The sequence below is a fragment of the Chiloscyllium punctatum genome, chromosome 6 (assembly GCF_047496795.1).
Source record: "Chiloscyllium punctatum isolate Juve2018m chromosome 6, sChiPun1.3, whole genome shotgun sequence".
Taxonomy (NCBI): Eukaryota; Metazoa; Chordata; class Chondrichthyes; order Orectolobiformes; family Hemiscylliidae; genus Chiloscyllium; species Chiloscyllium punctatum.
The window spans coordinates 34,696,624-34,713,166 of NC_092744.1; the positions used below are offsets into that span (position 1 = coordinate 34,696,624).

The window sequence follows — 16,543 nt, forward strand, 5'->3', positions numbered from 1 at the left end:
ACTTTCAAATACTCCCAGCTGCTGCGAGCACTCCCCGTTTAACCATGCAGGTTTCTAATTAAATTCACTGTATGTTATTACAAGGACTAGAATTGCTCTTACCTTAGTCAGAATGATGCTTTTCAAATGTGTTCAAGAATTGTTGATGTAAGTTTAGCAGACTAATTAACTGATTTTCCCTGGGTTTCTACATCGTGAAATCATCTCCCCTTCATTTCTCTTTCTTTGTCATCTCTGAGCTGTATAAATGTTTTGATCCATTTTCTGTATCGCTGCCAGATTGCTGCTTTCATTTCACTCTTGGGCTGCACTATATCTTTCTTCTCTAGTCACTAATACTGTACATTTTTACCTCTCCCCTAAATTTGATTCTGGCTTTTATAGTTCCATTCTGGAAAATGTTTGACCCTTAGCATTGATATGCGGAGGTTAATTTTTTAAGGATTTACAGTAGTTTCTCTAAAATGCTTTTGTGCCACAATTGTATAGTGCAGATGTTTTAACTCTCTGCTAAAGATACTGATTGTTCTGTCTTACTCTCTCTCATATGCACCTAATGTTACTGTAACTTTTCAAGTCTGAAGTCCTGTTCTTCTTTTGTATTGCTGTTGGATTTTTTTCACCTCTTATGGTTGAATTCAGAAAAATAAATGAGCATATTTACCAGAGGAACAGAGCCAGAATGCTGAAAAGGTAGCATCAAGAGTAACTGCAATAGAAAATATATTTCCTTTTCCAGGAATTTTCTTTTCTATAACCTTCCTAGAGACATTCATAATCTATATTCATGTCCTATCCAAGAGGTAGAATTATCTTTCTTAAATACCAAAATCATTTTTGTTGCATTGCTTGTGATTTTAGCCTTTCTATTCCTAAACATTTGAAAGCTTCTATGAAATTTTCTCAACTTGCAAGAAAATGGTTAAATTGCAATCAAAGGCAATTCTGATATTTTGTAAATTTCTACGACAATAATTCTTACACAATTAATTTGTAATTTTCCTTTTACTCGGTTTATAACATTAAACGTTCCCATTGAGCAGGAAAATGTATTGAACTTCATCTCTAAGATATTTTTGGTTCAATGCCTGTTCCCACCTAGCTGTGTGTGCATTTTCAAGTGCCATGACTTTTAATAATTGGAATTCGTACACTAACCAACTATATCAAAAGTTACATTTTAGTTACTTATGTGAATATAAGTTTGCAGTCAGCAAATTATGGTACATGTAGTAAAAGCTGAACTGTGGAGGTTTTACATGGTGTAATCAAATTTTGTTTGAAAACAATTAGATCATTGATTTAACTCTGATTTAACATTTTCTATCTTCCTATCTGTAATATTGAAAGTCCATTGTATACTGATTGCAGATTCCATTCAATTATCTGGACATTCTGTAATATTTAGCAATGCAAATTAGCATAAAGAAAACAGTAGACAGTGATTCAGTCTGAAGTGCCATCATTTATCCAATTGTCTTTTTTTTTAATAAAGAATGATTTTAACATATGTATAAAGCTTAATTTTTTTATTTGGGGCTGATTGTGCCTTCTTACAATATTAATTGCTGTGTATCAATGCTTTCATGGCAAGTTGTATGAAGTGCTCATGGAAGCCACCAAGCAGTACTATATATAATTAGAATTTGTTGTTGCTTTAAATTCTAATGTCTGGCATCTGAAAATTTAAAATTCAAAGAATTCTGAAACAATTCCTGTTTCTTCTGTTTCATAGGACTCCAGAGCAGTGTCCAAGTGTGGTGTCTTTGCTTTCTGAAAGCTATAACCCTCATGTTCGATATGGTGCTGCCCTTGCTCTGGGAATATGCTGTGCTGGAACTGGCAATAAGGTGAGGTCTGATTTAACTATCAAGTTATTTTAGCTTTGTAAAATTGAAAAAAAAATTTAATCGTTGAATAACTTGCCTGAATATACCAAATCATAATGTTAATGATCAAAGCACTATAAAGTGAAGTTTGATGCTTGCAGTATTTCAAAATGAAACACAACTTCTCTATACATATAAAACAGCAAAATGCTCCAGCAACATTTGTTGGAAGCTCTGAGTGCCAAATGTTATGGAAAGTATTTGAGGAGTTTTTTTTCCATAGGACGAAGCAAGAAAGATACTGATCTTTCATAAGAGGATTTATATATTCTGCCAGAATATTATTTTGTAAACAGATTGAAAATAATATATAAAATGCAGTATAAAAGATGTTTGTTATTTGCTTTGTAAGTAGATTAAACTGTCTAATTGAGATATGGTGTTTTGGCATTGATGAGCCTTTACAGTGTGACTGAAAAGATCACCTGTGTGATGGTTGGCATGAAACTTGATGAGCAAATATGAAAGATTGCCACAATAGTTTGAATTAAAGGCAAGAGTTTCTCAAGCTCAAAATTAAATGCACTTTGTTCAATATGGCATTTTCATGCTTCTGCTGCAAACAGAGCTTTATGAAATGAAGAACCCCAAGTTGAAATATGCGCACAAAGTTTTAATTTTCACTGAATATGAGTGAATATTACTGTCAATATGAGTGTTTAGCTGGGTACTAAAGAAAGGAAATGATTAAAAATTGCATCTTGAAGACTAAGATTTGTGACCCGAGCACAAGGAAAAGCCCAGAATCTATAATGAAAGTGAACATTCATGGTAAGCAAGTAATGAATTAACTTTTATATTCACAGGTAAGTTACTTGCTTGCTGCCAGAAGGGTGAAAACGAGATGAAAATCTAAGTTATTTTAACAGGAAATTAACTATGGGGCAGAGAAAAATAACATGAAATGTAGAAAAGTGTGCGCTGCTTGTGGTCCATTTGACATCTGTTAAACTCTAGGTTTGCAAAGAAAATTTAAATATTTTTGAGGTGTAACGGACGAGTAGATTGTTGGATGTCCCCTTGAAAAACAAACTTTTCAGTGATGGCACGTGACTAATTAAGAAAGATTGTATAATTTTGAAAAGAAAACAAATAAACATGATTTTATAGCTAGATTTGCAAAGGATTCTGCTTGTTCTCATGGTGTTTTCGAAAGTTAACTCAATGAAGACTAAAACATAAATTGGACACAGTATGTATTTCATTGGGGTAACAGTTTCATAGGCATTCGACTGATCATATTAGATATCATAATTTCAAGCCCTGAATGATAGTGTGAACAGCTATTTCCATGATTTCTGCTGCAGCAATAGTTGCTGTTTAGAAAGAACCCTGTTGGAATTTCAGGATATTTCACTGGATACGGTGATTTGCTAGCTGTTTGCAAGGAAACCAATCACCAATTCATTTAGAAATTCCAAAACATGAATATATTTTTGACCTAAATGGTTCACACTTGTAATTTCCACTGATTTTAATCTACATTTGACTTTAATCTTCATCTAAGTATAGTTCTAAAGTGTCAATTATGCAGTGTGCTATTTAGTCATCAATATAAATTTTTATGAAGAAAATTGGACTACAGTAGTGACTTAATAATATTTAGTAGCATTCATGATGATATTTTTATTGCAACAATACCTTAAATCCTATGCTGGTTCCCTCAAGTTATACCCAACGATTCGTGCCCCTCATCATTCCATCCAATTCCCCATCTCACCTCTTCTTTCTCTCGTTCCTCTTTCCTTACTGGCTCCCTCCCCTCCTGTGCTTTGTTCTTGGGCTCTCTTCAATCTTTATTCTTGACACCAACCAACACTTAACACCGGAAACTGTGTACGTATTCCACGCTCCTGAGCTCTGCACATCTTGCATGTGCCAGGCTGTGCCCTTTCTATTGACCATTCAGAACAGTGCAGACAGAGAAAAAGTCAATATTATTATTGTTATAAGGTAGCTTTCAAGAATGGTTATGCATTCAAAAAGTCCTATTGAAGTAGCTATTCCATAAGCCAATATGCAGAATAGAAGATGTTTACAGTTTAAATTCTGGGCATCTTTTAAAATACGCTGATCTTGCTTAATTGCTTGCCATTAACTGTAGGCCTTCCTTGCATTTAAAAGAAATATTTAAAATCACTAAATAGCCTTTTGTATGTACAGAATTTTGGTGCATGGATAAATTTAAATGATAAATCATGATTAATTTATATTATAATCATCTATATCATAAATCTGTCCATTTTAAGAATCAGAAATACCTTAATATGGATTTCTGAGCATATCATTCTATTCTAACAAAGCACGTGACAAACTTTTTTAAGATTTAGTTAAAATTTTTAAAATAATTTTAATGTCCAAAGAACAAAACACAGTAGGAAACCTGATTATGTTTGAAAATAAAATGCTACAAGCCAATTACAATTTGAGTTGTGAAACATAGAAAGTTATCTGAAAGTATTTATTAATACCTCAGTGAAGTGAACTCAACATTAAAACATCTTCCATATTTTACTCCAAATAGCTCTCGTACGTAACAAAATTTCATGTGTATTCTCTCTAGAAAGTTCTTCAGTCTTATGGAAATATTAGGAAAGCTGGAATTGTTTTCCTTCAAGCAAAGAATGTAATAAGGGTATTAAGAGATGTTTTCAAATTTAAATGTGTACACATAACAAATTTTTAGAACTGGAGTGACTTTATGGTAAATTTAGTGGATGATGAGTCAGAAGTTAAAATGGTTGCTGGAGTAATTTTGGCAAAATTGTAATTGGCTAATGTTGTAATTGCCCCTACTTTGATGCTTTTTAGGAAAACTGTTTTCTTTGAAATTAGTTGAAATGTGTTTTTTGTAGATTTCTCATTTTAACTGAACATAAAGATGGATGGATACAATCAACATTTTATTGCGCTACTACTAATCAAGTCACTCAAAAAGTTTATTTTTCATACATATATCCTTGAAGTGCCATGCATTCATTTAATTCCCAATATGCTATATCCAACACATTTCTGACTGATAGTTTATCTTTGTCAGAAGACAACAGAAAAAGAATGTAATGTAAAATAGAACCTGCTCCCTCCAACTTGATAACGTTGAGTATTTTGTTTGAAATGCTAAGAGCCCCCTGCTGCCAGCAAGTCTTACTCTGCATTCATGGTAGCTGTAGTATGTGACTTACAGTTTAACAAATTAGCTCAAATCAATGATAGATAAATCTATATTTAGTTCTGAGTTAGTTAGCATGAGTGTCTAGTACTGAGCTGGAAAATTATTACTGTCAAACTTGAGTTTTGAAGCCTTTAGCCTCGCATATAGTTTCCTGCCACACCTCCTGTTCAAATGACTGTTTCAATTGCTTTACAGGATGCCATAAACCTTTTGGAGCCAATGACTAATGATCCAGTGAACTATGTGCGCCAGGGTGCCCTGATTGCTTCGGCCCTTCTGCTAATCCAGCAAACAGAGATCACGTGCCCAAAGGTAAGGCTGAATATATGCACTGGGTCCATTCAAATAATAAATGTTCAGATTGCATAAATAATTGGCCAACACAGAATCCATTCACTGTTTATTGCAGATGAACTGCAAGGAGAATTAAATTTGATGTTAATCAGAAGTTGGATTACACAACCTAGTTATTCTTCACCTATTTCAATTTCAAGTCCAAATGAATTATTGCAGATCATTCAAACTATTATGAACACTTAATTCTGTTCAGAAAGTATATTTAGTCCATGCTTATTATCGCCTGACCCTGTTTAACTGTTGCTTTATTTTGGAAGTTTCCTTGTCAGCAGCAACAGTTTGTCTTGTTATTATAACTTATAAGTGCGTTTTTAATTCATGTTCTTGCATTTTTCATATTTAAAGTTAGGGCAGAATGGTGGGTCAGTGATTTGTACTGCTGTTTCCTAGCACCAGGGACCCAAGGTTCAATTCCAGGCTTGGGTAACTGTCTCTCTGGAGTTTACACATTCTCCCTATTTCTACATGGGTCTCCTCCGCGCTACTTCCCACAGTCCAAAGATGGGCAGGTTAGGTGGATTGGCTATGCTAAAGTCATGGGAAATGCAGGGTTTCAGGGATAAGGTAGCGGGGTGGATCTAGATGGGATGCTCTCTAGAGGATCAGTGTGGACTTGATGGGCCAAACAGCCTGCTTCTACACTGTAGGGATTCTATGAAGTTAAAACTTTGAAATTTAAAGGTTTTGTCTTTGTATGTCATTTTCAGTTCTGTCTTTGAATTTATTTTCATGATTAGATCAGCTGCACGGTTTGTATTTACTTTTATCATGTCACTCAGTTTGTACTGTCAGATTGGTTATGCCATTATTCATTCTCCTGACCAAGTTTGTATATCTTGGCATCCTGTCCAGCAATCTGTGCTTGAAATAAATGCAGTTTTGTAACAATTTTCAGATCTGTGAGGACTTCCCCAAAGTTTCTCAATTTGTATATTAATTTTGATGTTTAGTCATCATTTATATATGTAAACGTGATAGCTAACTTGCTCATGATACTGCAAAAAGATCAAAAGAGATAAAGATTAGCTCATATTTAGTGCAATTGGTTGAGGGGTAAACTCCCCAGCTGCACTTTAAATAATGCCATGAGGGCTTGTCTGTTCATCTTTGCTGGCAAACAGACCTTCTGTTCGACATCTTAACTGAAAGATGATGCTATCTGCTACGCAGCTATTTTACAAAGTTCCCGTAGTTCTGTAATAAGTTATCATCTTGGATGACATGCTCAAATCCAAAATAAAGCTTGAATCCACAAACGATTGACTGACTGAGATTGATACCACTTGAGGCAAGTAATTACTTATAGAATAAAAGTTTATTTCTGTCACCCCTTCATTTTTTCCCATAAGTGTGCACTTTTTAGACCAAGCAACAAAGCCTCACCATGATTATTAGTGTGTTATCATTTGTACTGTCACAGTGACTGAGATAAATTGATGCCTTATATCTTGAGAGCTTCAGTACAATCTGAGTTATAAATTTTGCCTTAGGTAAGAAGACAAGAGAAGATTACTTTTGATTGCAATCTTTGTTATTCGCTGTTAATTGGCATAAATATGCTAACAGAAAATATCTGACTGCACAAGTTGTTTGAAGCAAACAACTATTAGTCTGAAATAGTTAAAGAAGTCAGCTTTCAGGATGGGGGAAAGAAATGTAGATGTTTAAGTAACATCTTTCTCAACCTCAGAACATGTTGAAGCACTTAACAGCGACAAAGTACTTTTGAAGTGTTGTCATTTGTAATATAGGAAAAAAAGTAGCTAATTTCACAGAATTATATCTCAAACAGCAATTTGAGAATATTCAAATAATCTTGGGAGTTTTAGTTTAGGAATAAATATTAGCCAGGTACTGCGGAGAACAACCCTGCGCCTCAGAAAGAAAATCAAAGTAGACTATTTCTACTGGAAGGTCAAGTATCTCATCTGAAAGACGTCAATGCAGCATTCCCTCAGTACTAGATTTTGTTCCACTGAGCCAAGGAAGACACTTAGCAAAGTCATGAATCATGTTCTTTGAAACCTACTTATGCGTTTCATTATGTCAGGTGTTTACAGTCTCAAAAGCTTATGTTGAGTTTATTTTGGGATTCTTCCAAATTTAATAACTTAAAATTTCCAGGCCATTATTCGTTGCAAGCGGTGGAACATGGAAAACTTATGACCCAGAAGAAGGCCAATCAGCTCATCTTGTGTGTGTCAGTTGACCTATTCATTCTTATCCCACTTTCCACCTCTTGGTTCATAGCCCTATAGGCTTTTTTTTCATAGAATGTGGGCATCACTGGCCAGCTTTTATTACCCATCCCAAATTCCCCAAGCGAAGGTGCCAATCAAGCAGGCTAGTTTATCTAATACGAGCTTCTAGAATGTTGTTGAAGCTTCACTCATCCAAGCTAATGGAGGATATTCTTTCTCAGGTCTGAATTGTGACTCGTGGATGGCGAGAACACTTTGGGGATTTGTGAATTAAGTAACTCCCCATAAAATTCTCAATCTCTGACCTGCACTTGAAGCTGCAATATTTATATGGCCTGTCAGTTTTGTTTCCAGTCAGTGGTAATGTCCAAGATGATGATGGTGAGGCAGTTTAGCATTAGTAATGCCATTGAATGGAAAGGGCAGATGGTTGATTCTCTTGTGTTGAAGATGGTCATTGTCTGGTACTTGAGGGATGGGAATATAACCTGGCCACTAATCAGCCCAAACCTGAATATTGACAAGTTCATGCTGCACTCAGACACAGACTGCTTCAGTATCTGAGGAGTTGCAACTTGTGCTGCAGATAGTGCAATCATACTGAGCATCCCCACTTTCCACTTTAGATGGAAGCGAAACAGCTGAAGACGGTTGCAACATTTCCCTAAGAAACTCCTCCAGACAGAAATAAAAATGAACCTTCTGCAGTGATGTCATGGTAGTGAGATGGTTGACCTCCAACAATCACAACCTTTGTGTTAAGTGTGACTGCAGACAGCAGATGGTTTTCTCACAGAGCAGCATGGTGGCACAGTGGTTAACTCTACTGCCTCACAGTGCCAGGGACCCAGGTTCGATTCCAGCCTTGGGTGAGTGTATGGAGTTTACACATTCTCCCTGTGTCTGTATGGCTTTTTGTTGGGTGCTCAGGTTCCCACCACAGACCAAGATGTGTAGATTAGGTGTATTGTTTGTATTTATGCGGGTTTACGGGGATAGTGTGGGATTCTCTTCGAAAGGTTAATGCAGACTTGGCGGGCTGAATAGCCTCTATCTGAACTGTAGGGATTCTATGGTTCCCATTGACTTCAGTTTGTCATTGATGAGTTTTTCCACTCTCAAGTGCATATCCCACAGCACCCTCTAGGTGAAAGAAATTCTGAAGGCCCCTCTAACCTCCTTGCAATTACCTTAAGCCTTTGTGTCCTCGTTTTAACCTCCCTGATACCAGAAATGTCTTCTGGAACTCAACTGCCTAAAGGAATGGTTGAGTCAGAAACTATCCATAACGTTAAAGTAGTACTTAGATAGTCACTTGCTTCGATGACTAGGGGCCAAGAGTTCTCAAATGGAATTTGTATAGTCAGATCTTTGCAAATAGGATAGGCTGAATGGCCTTGTTCTGTATTGTAAATGTCTATAAATAGTATGGATATCATGATGCCAAGATGTAAATCAAGATTAATTATAAACTTGGAAATGGTGACAACAAAATTCAGATAGTCTTAAATTATGGTGAATTAGGGACTTCAAAAAGCATATTGAAATGAATGATCAGTTGAATGTTTTTCTAATGTTTTCTTAAAATAACAAATCCGTTTCCAATTTTTGACTAAAAATAGATAATTAGGAATTAGCAAGAAGAGGCTGCTCAATGAACATCCTATCTTCAACATACATACATACAAGTATAAAAGACAGCTAATCCATTCCTCTTGGTCTCCAATCAATGGGATCAGGGATCTCTCCATGCTGGTACCCCCATCATCATTAACTTCAGCTAATTCAATTTGCTCCATTTGGTGTCATCAAATAGCTTAGTGGACTGAACAAAATAAAGATATCAAGCCAAGACAACACCTCAACCATAGTGCTCTAGACATTGTTCATTTGTTACACCCTTAGATAATATACTCCATTGTTGTTAGAGCACTGACATTTACCCAACAATGTGGAAAACTGTTTAATTATATCTTGTACACAAAAACAGAGCAAATCTAAGCTGGATGATTGCCATTCTATAATCTTATTCTCAATCATCAGCAAAATGAAAGTAAGAGTTGTCAGCATTGATATCAAGTTATTCTTATTGGCTAGTCCCAGTAATTTGCATTCTGGTGCTCAGTTTGAGATTTGCCAGGACCATTTGACTTTGGGCTTTATTGCAACCTAATCAAACTAATATAAATGGGATAAAAACAGAATCCTGGAAATATACGGCAAGTCAGACATGTCTGTGGAGGTCATCAACCTCAAACATTCGCACGGTCTTTCTCCACAGCTGGCATGCTGAATGATTAGAGCATTTTCAATTTTTATTTGAGATTTTCAGGAAATGAATTATTTTAGTTTTGTTCAAGTAATTTAGGAGGAACGTTGTCCAGTGACTGAAGTCATACACACAAAGTAAGATGTTTATGGCTGGTTGAAAGCTAGTCATCCTGGCCCTGTACATTCCTGAAAAGCTTTGATTAGATTAGATTCCCTACAGTATGAAAACAGGCCCTTCGGCCCAACAAGTCCACAACGACTCTCCGAAGAGTAACCCACCCAGACCCATTTCCCTCTGACTAATGCACCTAGCACTATGGGCAATTTAACATCACCAATTCACCTGATCTGCACATCTTTGGACTGTGGGAGGAAACTGGAGCACCTGGAAAAAACCCACGCAGACACGAAGAGAATATGCAAACTCCACACAGGCAGTCGCCCGAGGCTGGAATTGAACCTGGGGCAGCAGTGCTAGCCACTGAGCCACTGTGCTGCCCCAACAAGTTTCTCGGTCCAACTTTTTATTTTGCTATTCCATGCATGATTTTCCTGCATGGGGTAAGAAATGGAGCTTTTATTTTGTTTGTGCAATGTTCAGTCCCAATTGTAATTCCTCAAATAATGAAGCAAACCAATCTTAGATGCATCAAGTTGTGCATAAAGCCAAGGTATAGATTACAATATAATTTGGAGCAACTATCTACATCTCAGAGAAAGTCACTATTGAAACTCAACTGAACCAGCTACACACATGCTGCACGTATTAAAGCCAGTCAAAAACTTGATTTCAATATGATCATGACCTGTGGTCGCTCAGTGACAATTTTCACACTGCTTCGGGAAGGCACATTCCATTCTAGCGTCAAACAGCTTGTGGTTCTGATTTATTACTGGATTACCAACATCTCAGTGCCTCACTGTCTGATTTCCCAAAGTCGGTCCAACATCTACACGTCAGCAGTGCAAAGAAATGTTCTCCAGTTGACTATATGATATACTCATTGGCTCAGTGCCATACAGAACAAAATGTTGTTTGCTTGATCAGCTCTTAACTTTGTGAAGTATGCATAATTTCAACAAGACTTTTCAGGGAATTTCATGGTTGTTTTTTCTGTGTTTCATGTAGTACCTGTATTCCTCCATATTTGGGGTATTTTTATTTCAAAAAGTGGTAGGGTTGTGCATATTTTTAACATTTGAACTGAAATGTTTTGATTTTATATAAATTCCTCTTTGACCTATTGTCCTTTGTCTCCTTACCAGGTGTCTCAGTTCCGACAGCTATACGCAAAGGTTATCAATGACAAGCACGATGATGTCATGGCCAAGTTTGGTGCTATACTAGCTCAGGGCATACTTGATGCAGGTACCACTTAAGTAATACAATCGTTTAATACCAAACAGAAAGCTGGTTTAGAAAACTTGTCAGTATCTCATTTGAAATTTTATTTTGGAGGCACCTATTGAGTGTTTTTGTTTGGCAATAGATTCCAGTGCTTTTTAAGCTAGTAACTTAAAGAATTTTTTAACAAACTAGCAATTTGCCAAGTTGAATTAGCATTGCACTGATTTACAGCTGCCTGAACTGTCTTAATCTAGCTTTTCCTTCAGAGTTCATAGTGCTTGATTATGGACTATTTGTCAAAAGTAAATAGGAACCATATGCTACTAATATTTGTACATAAAAAGCAAGAACCTTAAAATTTTAATAATGCAAAACAAAAATGAAACTGGTAGTAGTATTCTGCAGGCGCATGTGTGACAAGACAGAAATTAACTTCTTGCGTGAAGTCCTTGGTCATATTTTCATAATTCACACTCCCCATTTTTACTATTCACATCTGAATGCTGCCAATCAGTGCTTATACATTTGACCAGATGTCAGCTGTGGCTCAGTTGTAGAGCACACTCTTCTCAGTAAGAAGGTCTTTGCATTAAGCCCCATTCTGGAGGTTTGAATACACAGTCTTGGTTATCTCTCTGCTGCAATACGAACAGGGCACTTTTTTCCTACTCTCTTCCTCCTCACCTTTTCTTTCTTTATGTTCAGTCGCATTAATTTGAACTTTGATTTTGAAATTGTAATGTTGGCTCATGTATGATTACTCTGTTAAATTGAAGAGCTTGTTTCAAAATGCACCTCCTTTGAGACAATCCTTTTTAGTTAGGTTAAAAACTGATTCTCATTCCTCCGCAATTTGAAGTATTCAATGAGAGCAACATATGTTGTACTGAGTTCCTTTATCAAACTTTACAATTAATATATTTTTTCATGTCCTGTTGTTATTAATGAAGATGGGTTTATCATTTAAGCTTAAAAAAGTTTGACTTATAGTGGGTTAGTTCTTAGCAGTTGTCATTGTTTTGATATCTTCTAATCCAAATATCTGGAAATTCCTATTTTCCTTATTTTTATAGTTAATTTCTGTATTTATACAAAGCTCTTATTAGAAACAAAATATACATGCCATATCATATTGTAATTTGAAACTGGAAGACAGGTTCTCCAAACAGCAGCCATATTCATTCCTTCAGTGATTTCAGTGTCTTCCCCCAACATTTGGCACTGCTGCCTATGATGAATTGGATCCAATGTTTTCTCAAAGTACAAAGAGGGAATCTGATTCCAAGAAATGCCTGCAGGTTTATAGACTACACATCAGTGCAAAAGATAACACTGAAGTATTTGCATCCATCTTCAGCCAGTCGTGCTGGATGGATGTTCCATCTCAGTCTCTCGGAGGTCCGCTCCATCACAAATGCCAATTTTCAGCCAATTTGATTCAAACCATGTGATAGCAAGAAACACTAAAGGCTCCAGTTACTGCAAAGATTGTGGGCCCTGACAACATTCTGGCAAATAAACTGAAGATTTGTGCTCCAGAATTAGCCGTGCTGCTAGGCAGTCTGGCTCAAATGCAGGTCAAAGTTTAGGAATTTTATAGCAAATAACTCACTTCCTGACTTTTCAAAACCCATCCACTATCTACAAAGCACAAGTCCAGGAGGGTTTCTCCTGCACTAACCTGGATGAGCGCAGCTCCAAGAGAATCCCAGAAACCCTCAATGACATCTAGACAGGAACCAGTAGATGTGTGATATTTGGACTTCCAGAAGGTGTTTGACAAGCACCTCACAAAAGGTTAAGTCAGAAGAACCCACAGTGTTGAAGGTAGTACGTTGGCATGGATAGAGAATTGACTCATGGGCAGGAAACAGTGAAATTGGGATAAATGGATCTTTTTCAGGTTGGCAGTCAGTAACCAGTGTATCCACTCTGGTTGACACTTACTCGAATAACTCTAATAAATTAGTCAGATATGATTTCTATTTCATTTTCCAAATGTGCTGCTATTACTTCCTTAATAATTAATGTTATCCAGACTGGAGGATTGAGTTATGAGGGTAGGCTGGGGTTTTTTCCACTAGAGCATGAGACGTTACAGAATGACCTTGTAGAAGTTTATAAAATTATGAGCAGCATAGATAAGGTGAACCGCAAAGGTCTTTGACTTAGGGTTGGAAAGTTCAGAACTAGAGGGCAAATCTTTGAGGTGAGAGAAGGATTTAAAATGGACTTGAGAGGCAACTTTTTCACAGATTCATAGAATGAATTGCCAGAGGAAGTGGTAGATGCAGGTACAGTTACAACGTTTAAAAGACTTTTGGATGGTAAATGAATGAGAGGTTTTATAGGATATGGACCAAATGCAGGAAATGGGAATCGTTTACTTTGGGAAACTTAGCATGGACAAGTTGGACCGTAGGGTCTGTTTCCATACTGTAGGACTGAGACATCTCTCCACCTTCAACATTCGCGGCAATAGCATCTAGAATGTACATTGTAGCAACTCAGCACATTTCAAACCCAGGACCTCTGCAATCTAGAAGGACGAGGGTAACAGATGCATGGAATGCTGTCACCTGCAAGTTCCCTTCCAATCTTGTCACCATGTTGACTTGGAATTATATCGTTATTCTTTGCTGTTGTTGAATGAAAATCCTTGGACTCCCTTCCTAAAAAGCACTGTGGGTATCTATGTGTCCTTTCTAAGAACTGCAGTAGTTCCAAGAAGACTGCGCACCACCATCTTTTTGAGGGCATTAGGGATGGATACTAAATTAAATACTTATTCCATTAATGTTTTTTAAAAAGTGCTAATCACAGCTGAAGTTCCTTGGTCAAAGGCATAACCTTGAAAGGTTTTAGAAGCAATGTTTTGAGGTCCTGATGATTGACCTCTGAAAACCATACCAGCTTTCTATGAGAAACAAAATCACAAAATACTGGAAAAACCCAGCACATCTAGTAGCATTTGTGGAGAGGAGGCAGAGTTAGTGTTTTGGGTCCAGTGACTCATCACTCCATTTGCAAGGCAACATTTGACAGGGTACAGCAACCAAAATGATAACAATAGGAAAACCTCCTATGCCTGGAGTTACATCTGACACGTAAAAATAATGGAAAAAAAACCCAAAAAACTGTGAAGACTGGTAATCAGAAACAGAAATTGCTGGGAAAACCCAGCAGGTCTGGCAGTATCTGTGGAATGATAGTTCACTGGACCCAAAACACTAACTCTGCTTTCTCTCCACAAATGCGACTAGATCTGCTGAGTTTTTCCAGCAATTCCTGTTTCTGATTACCAGTCTTCACAGGTTTTTGGGGTTTTTTAACCATTATTTCTATATGTTAGATGTAACTCCAGGCACAGGAGGTTTTCCTATTGTTATCATTTTGGTTGCTGTACTCTGTCAAATGTTGCCTTGTCAAGGGCTTCTGCACTTTGTTCTACTTCGATAATCATGGCCTTTAATATCTCAATTTTTAGGATAGAAACACATAAAACTTGCTCTAAAGGGTTCAGATTTTTGATCTGAAAATGTTTTGACAGTTGTCATTAGGCTTTGCTCCATCATATTAGGCTAATCAGGTTTTCTATACGTAATGTAATAGGATTTAACACAATTTGAATTGCAATTTGAAAATAAACCCTTAATAGTTGTGTGTTTCTCTTATAATTGCTAGATTATTTGGCAAATTGATTTTTGACGAATCAGCCCATCATCGAGAAACATCTCGGTCTGTGCAGAGTTCAGACTGTTCCTGTTTTTCATTATGAGGCTGTTTTCTGTTACAGTTATATAAGTTGACATCTATTCAGTTGTGTCGTACTGCCCATATAATTACTACCAAAGCTAAGCTCCTGCAACCAGATAATTCAGCATTTGTTTACAATGTTGTCTTTAAATGCATTAAGCTATCTTTACTGATGGATTCATATTTATTCAGTTAATTTTGTTAGACAATACTGTGGACCAAATGGCGTGGAATTTGCAATTTGAATAAACACGACTCTATGAACAGTCATTGCTTCATTGAAAATCTGACAGCAACTTCTGGAATATATAAGAGCAAAGTCAAATGTGAAAATCCAGAAGTTGCAGTCTGAATTACCCTGCTTATCCAAGGAGTTCACTGTTGCAGATTTTGCAGAGAAATGTTCATTGAAATGACTGCAACTGTATGACCTTGTAGTACTTGTCTGCTACTTTCACCCTAAAATTGGCTGAAAAAGCTAAGTGTATTCATGAGTGTGTGTGTGTGTGTGTATGTTGAAAATGATTAATACTACTTAATAAATGCCCTAGCCCTGTAAGAATGATATTCTGTTTGGGGGAAAAATATTGTTGTATTGTGATATCCCCTACAAGGCCCATGGGAATCACTAATTAATCTCCTTGTGGAGCTCATTGAGTTTGAGTTCCTTAGGTAACAGGCAATGGCTTATACAGCTGGAGCACAATGGTAGTGTCCCAACCTCTGGAATGGAAGGCCCAGGTTCAAATCGCTTCTCCAAAAATGTCTAATTACATCTCTAAACAGGTTGATTAGAAAAACAGGTGAATAAAAAATTCAATAAAGCAAATCCTTTATAAAGCTCTCGTGACATGGTGGTAATGTCCCTAATTCTGAGCCAGGAGACCCATGTTCAAGTCCCACGTGCTCCAGATGTGTGTAATAACATCTCTGATTAGAAAGTATCCCCAACTTGATTTGGACCCATCTTGCGTATAGTGTTCCTCCCTCAAACCAGAAGGCCCAGGTTCAAGTCCCATTTGCTCCAGAGGTATGTGATATCATCCCTGAATAGGTTGATTAGAAATATCTATAAAGTAGATTGAAGGACCCTCATGGCACTGGCAGCCTACTTCTGAGTCAGAAGACCCGAGTCCGAGTCCTAACTGCTCCAGACGTTGGTAGTAATATTTCTGAACAAGTTGATTCGAAAATATGTAGTATATCAAATGAAAATGATGAGCTGTTGTCGGGCTGTGGTAGTGTCCCTACATCTGATGACAGGAGGCTTGTGTTCCAGTCCTACCTGCTCCAGAGATGTGTAATAACATCCCTGAACGGGTTGATTAAAAATATCTAAAAAGCAGATGAATTGTCTGTCCTTTGCTGGGACTGGCCAATGTACACCACAAGTAGTGACTCTCTTATGGTGTTTAACAATAAAAGATATTATTACATGTATAATTTCTGATAAGCAAATCTGCATTTTCCAATCTTTATTTTGCTTTCTGCACAGCATTGAAATCTATTGTGTCTGTCTTGCTCAAATTTCCTAGTTTGAACTCTGTAG

At 36.9% G+C, this 16,543-nt stretch overlaps 1 protein-coding gene across 1 annotated transcript in view; it reads left to right on the plus strand.

The window, feature by feature from the left end:
• Positions 1-16,543, plus strand: part of psmd1 (proteasome 26S subunit, non-ATPase 1) — a 100,004-nt gene that overhangs the window by 63,860 nt on the left and 19,601 nt on the right. Inside the window, exons 17-19 of the mRNA XM_072572401.1 lie at positions 1,736-1,850; positions 5,257-5,373; positions 11,157-11,259. Of these exons, the coding sequence (XP_072428502.1) occupies positions 1,736-1,850; positions 5,257-5,373; positions 11,157-11,259 (335 nt within the window). The remainder of the gene's footprint in view (positions 1-1,735; positions 1,851-5,256; positions 5,374-11,156; positions 11,260-16,543) is intronic.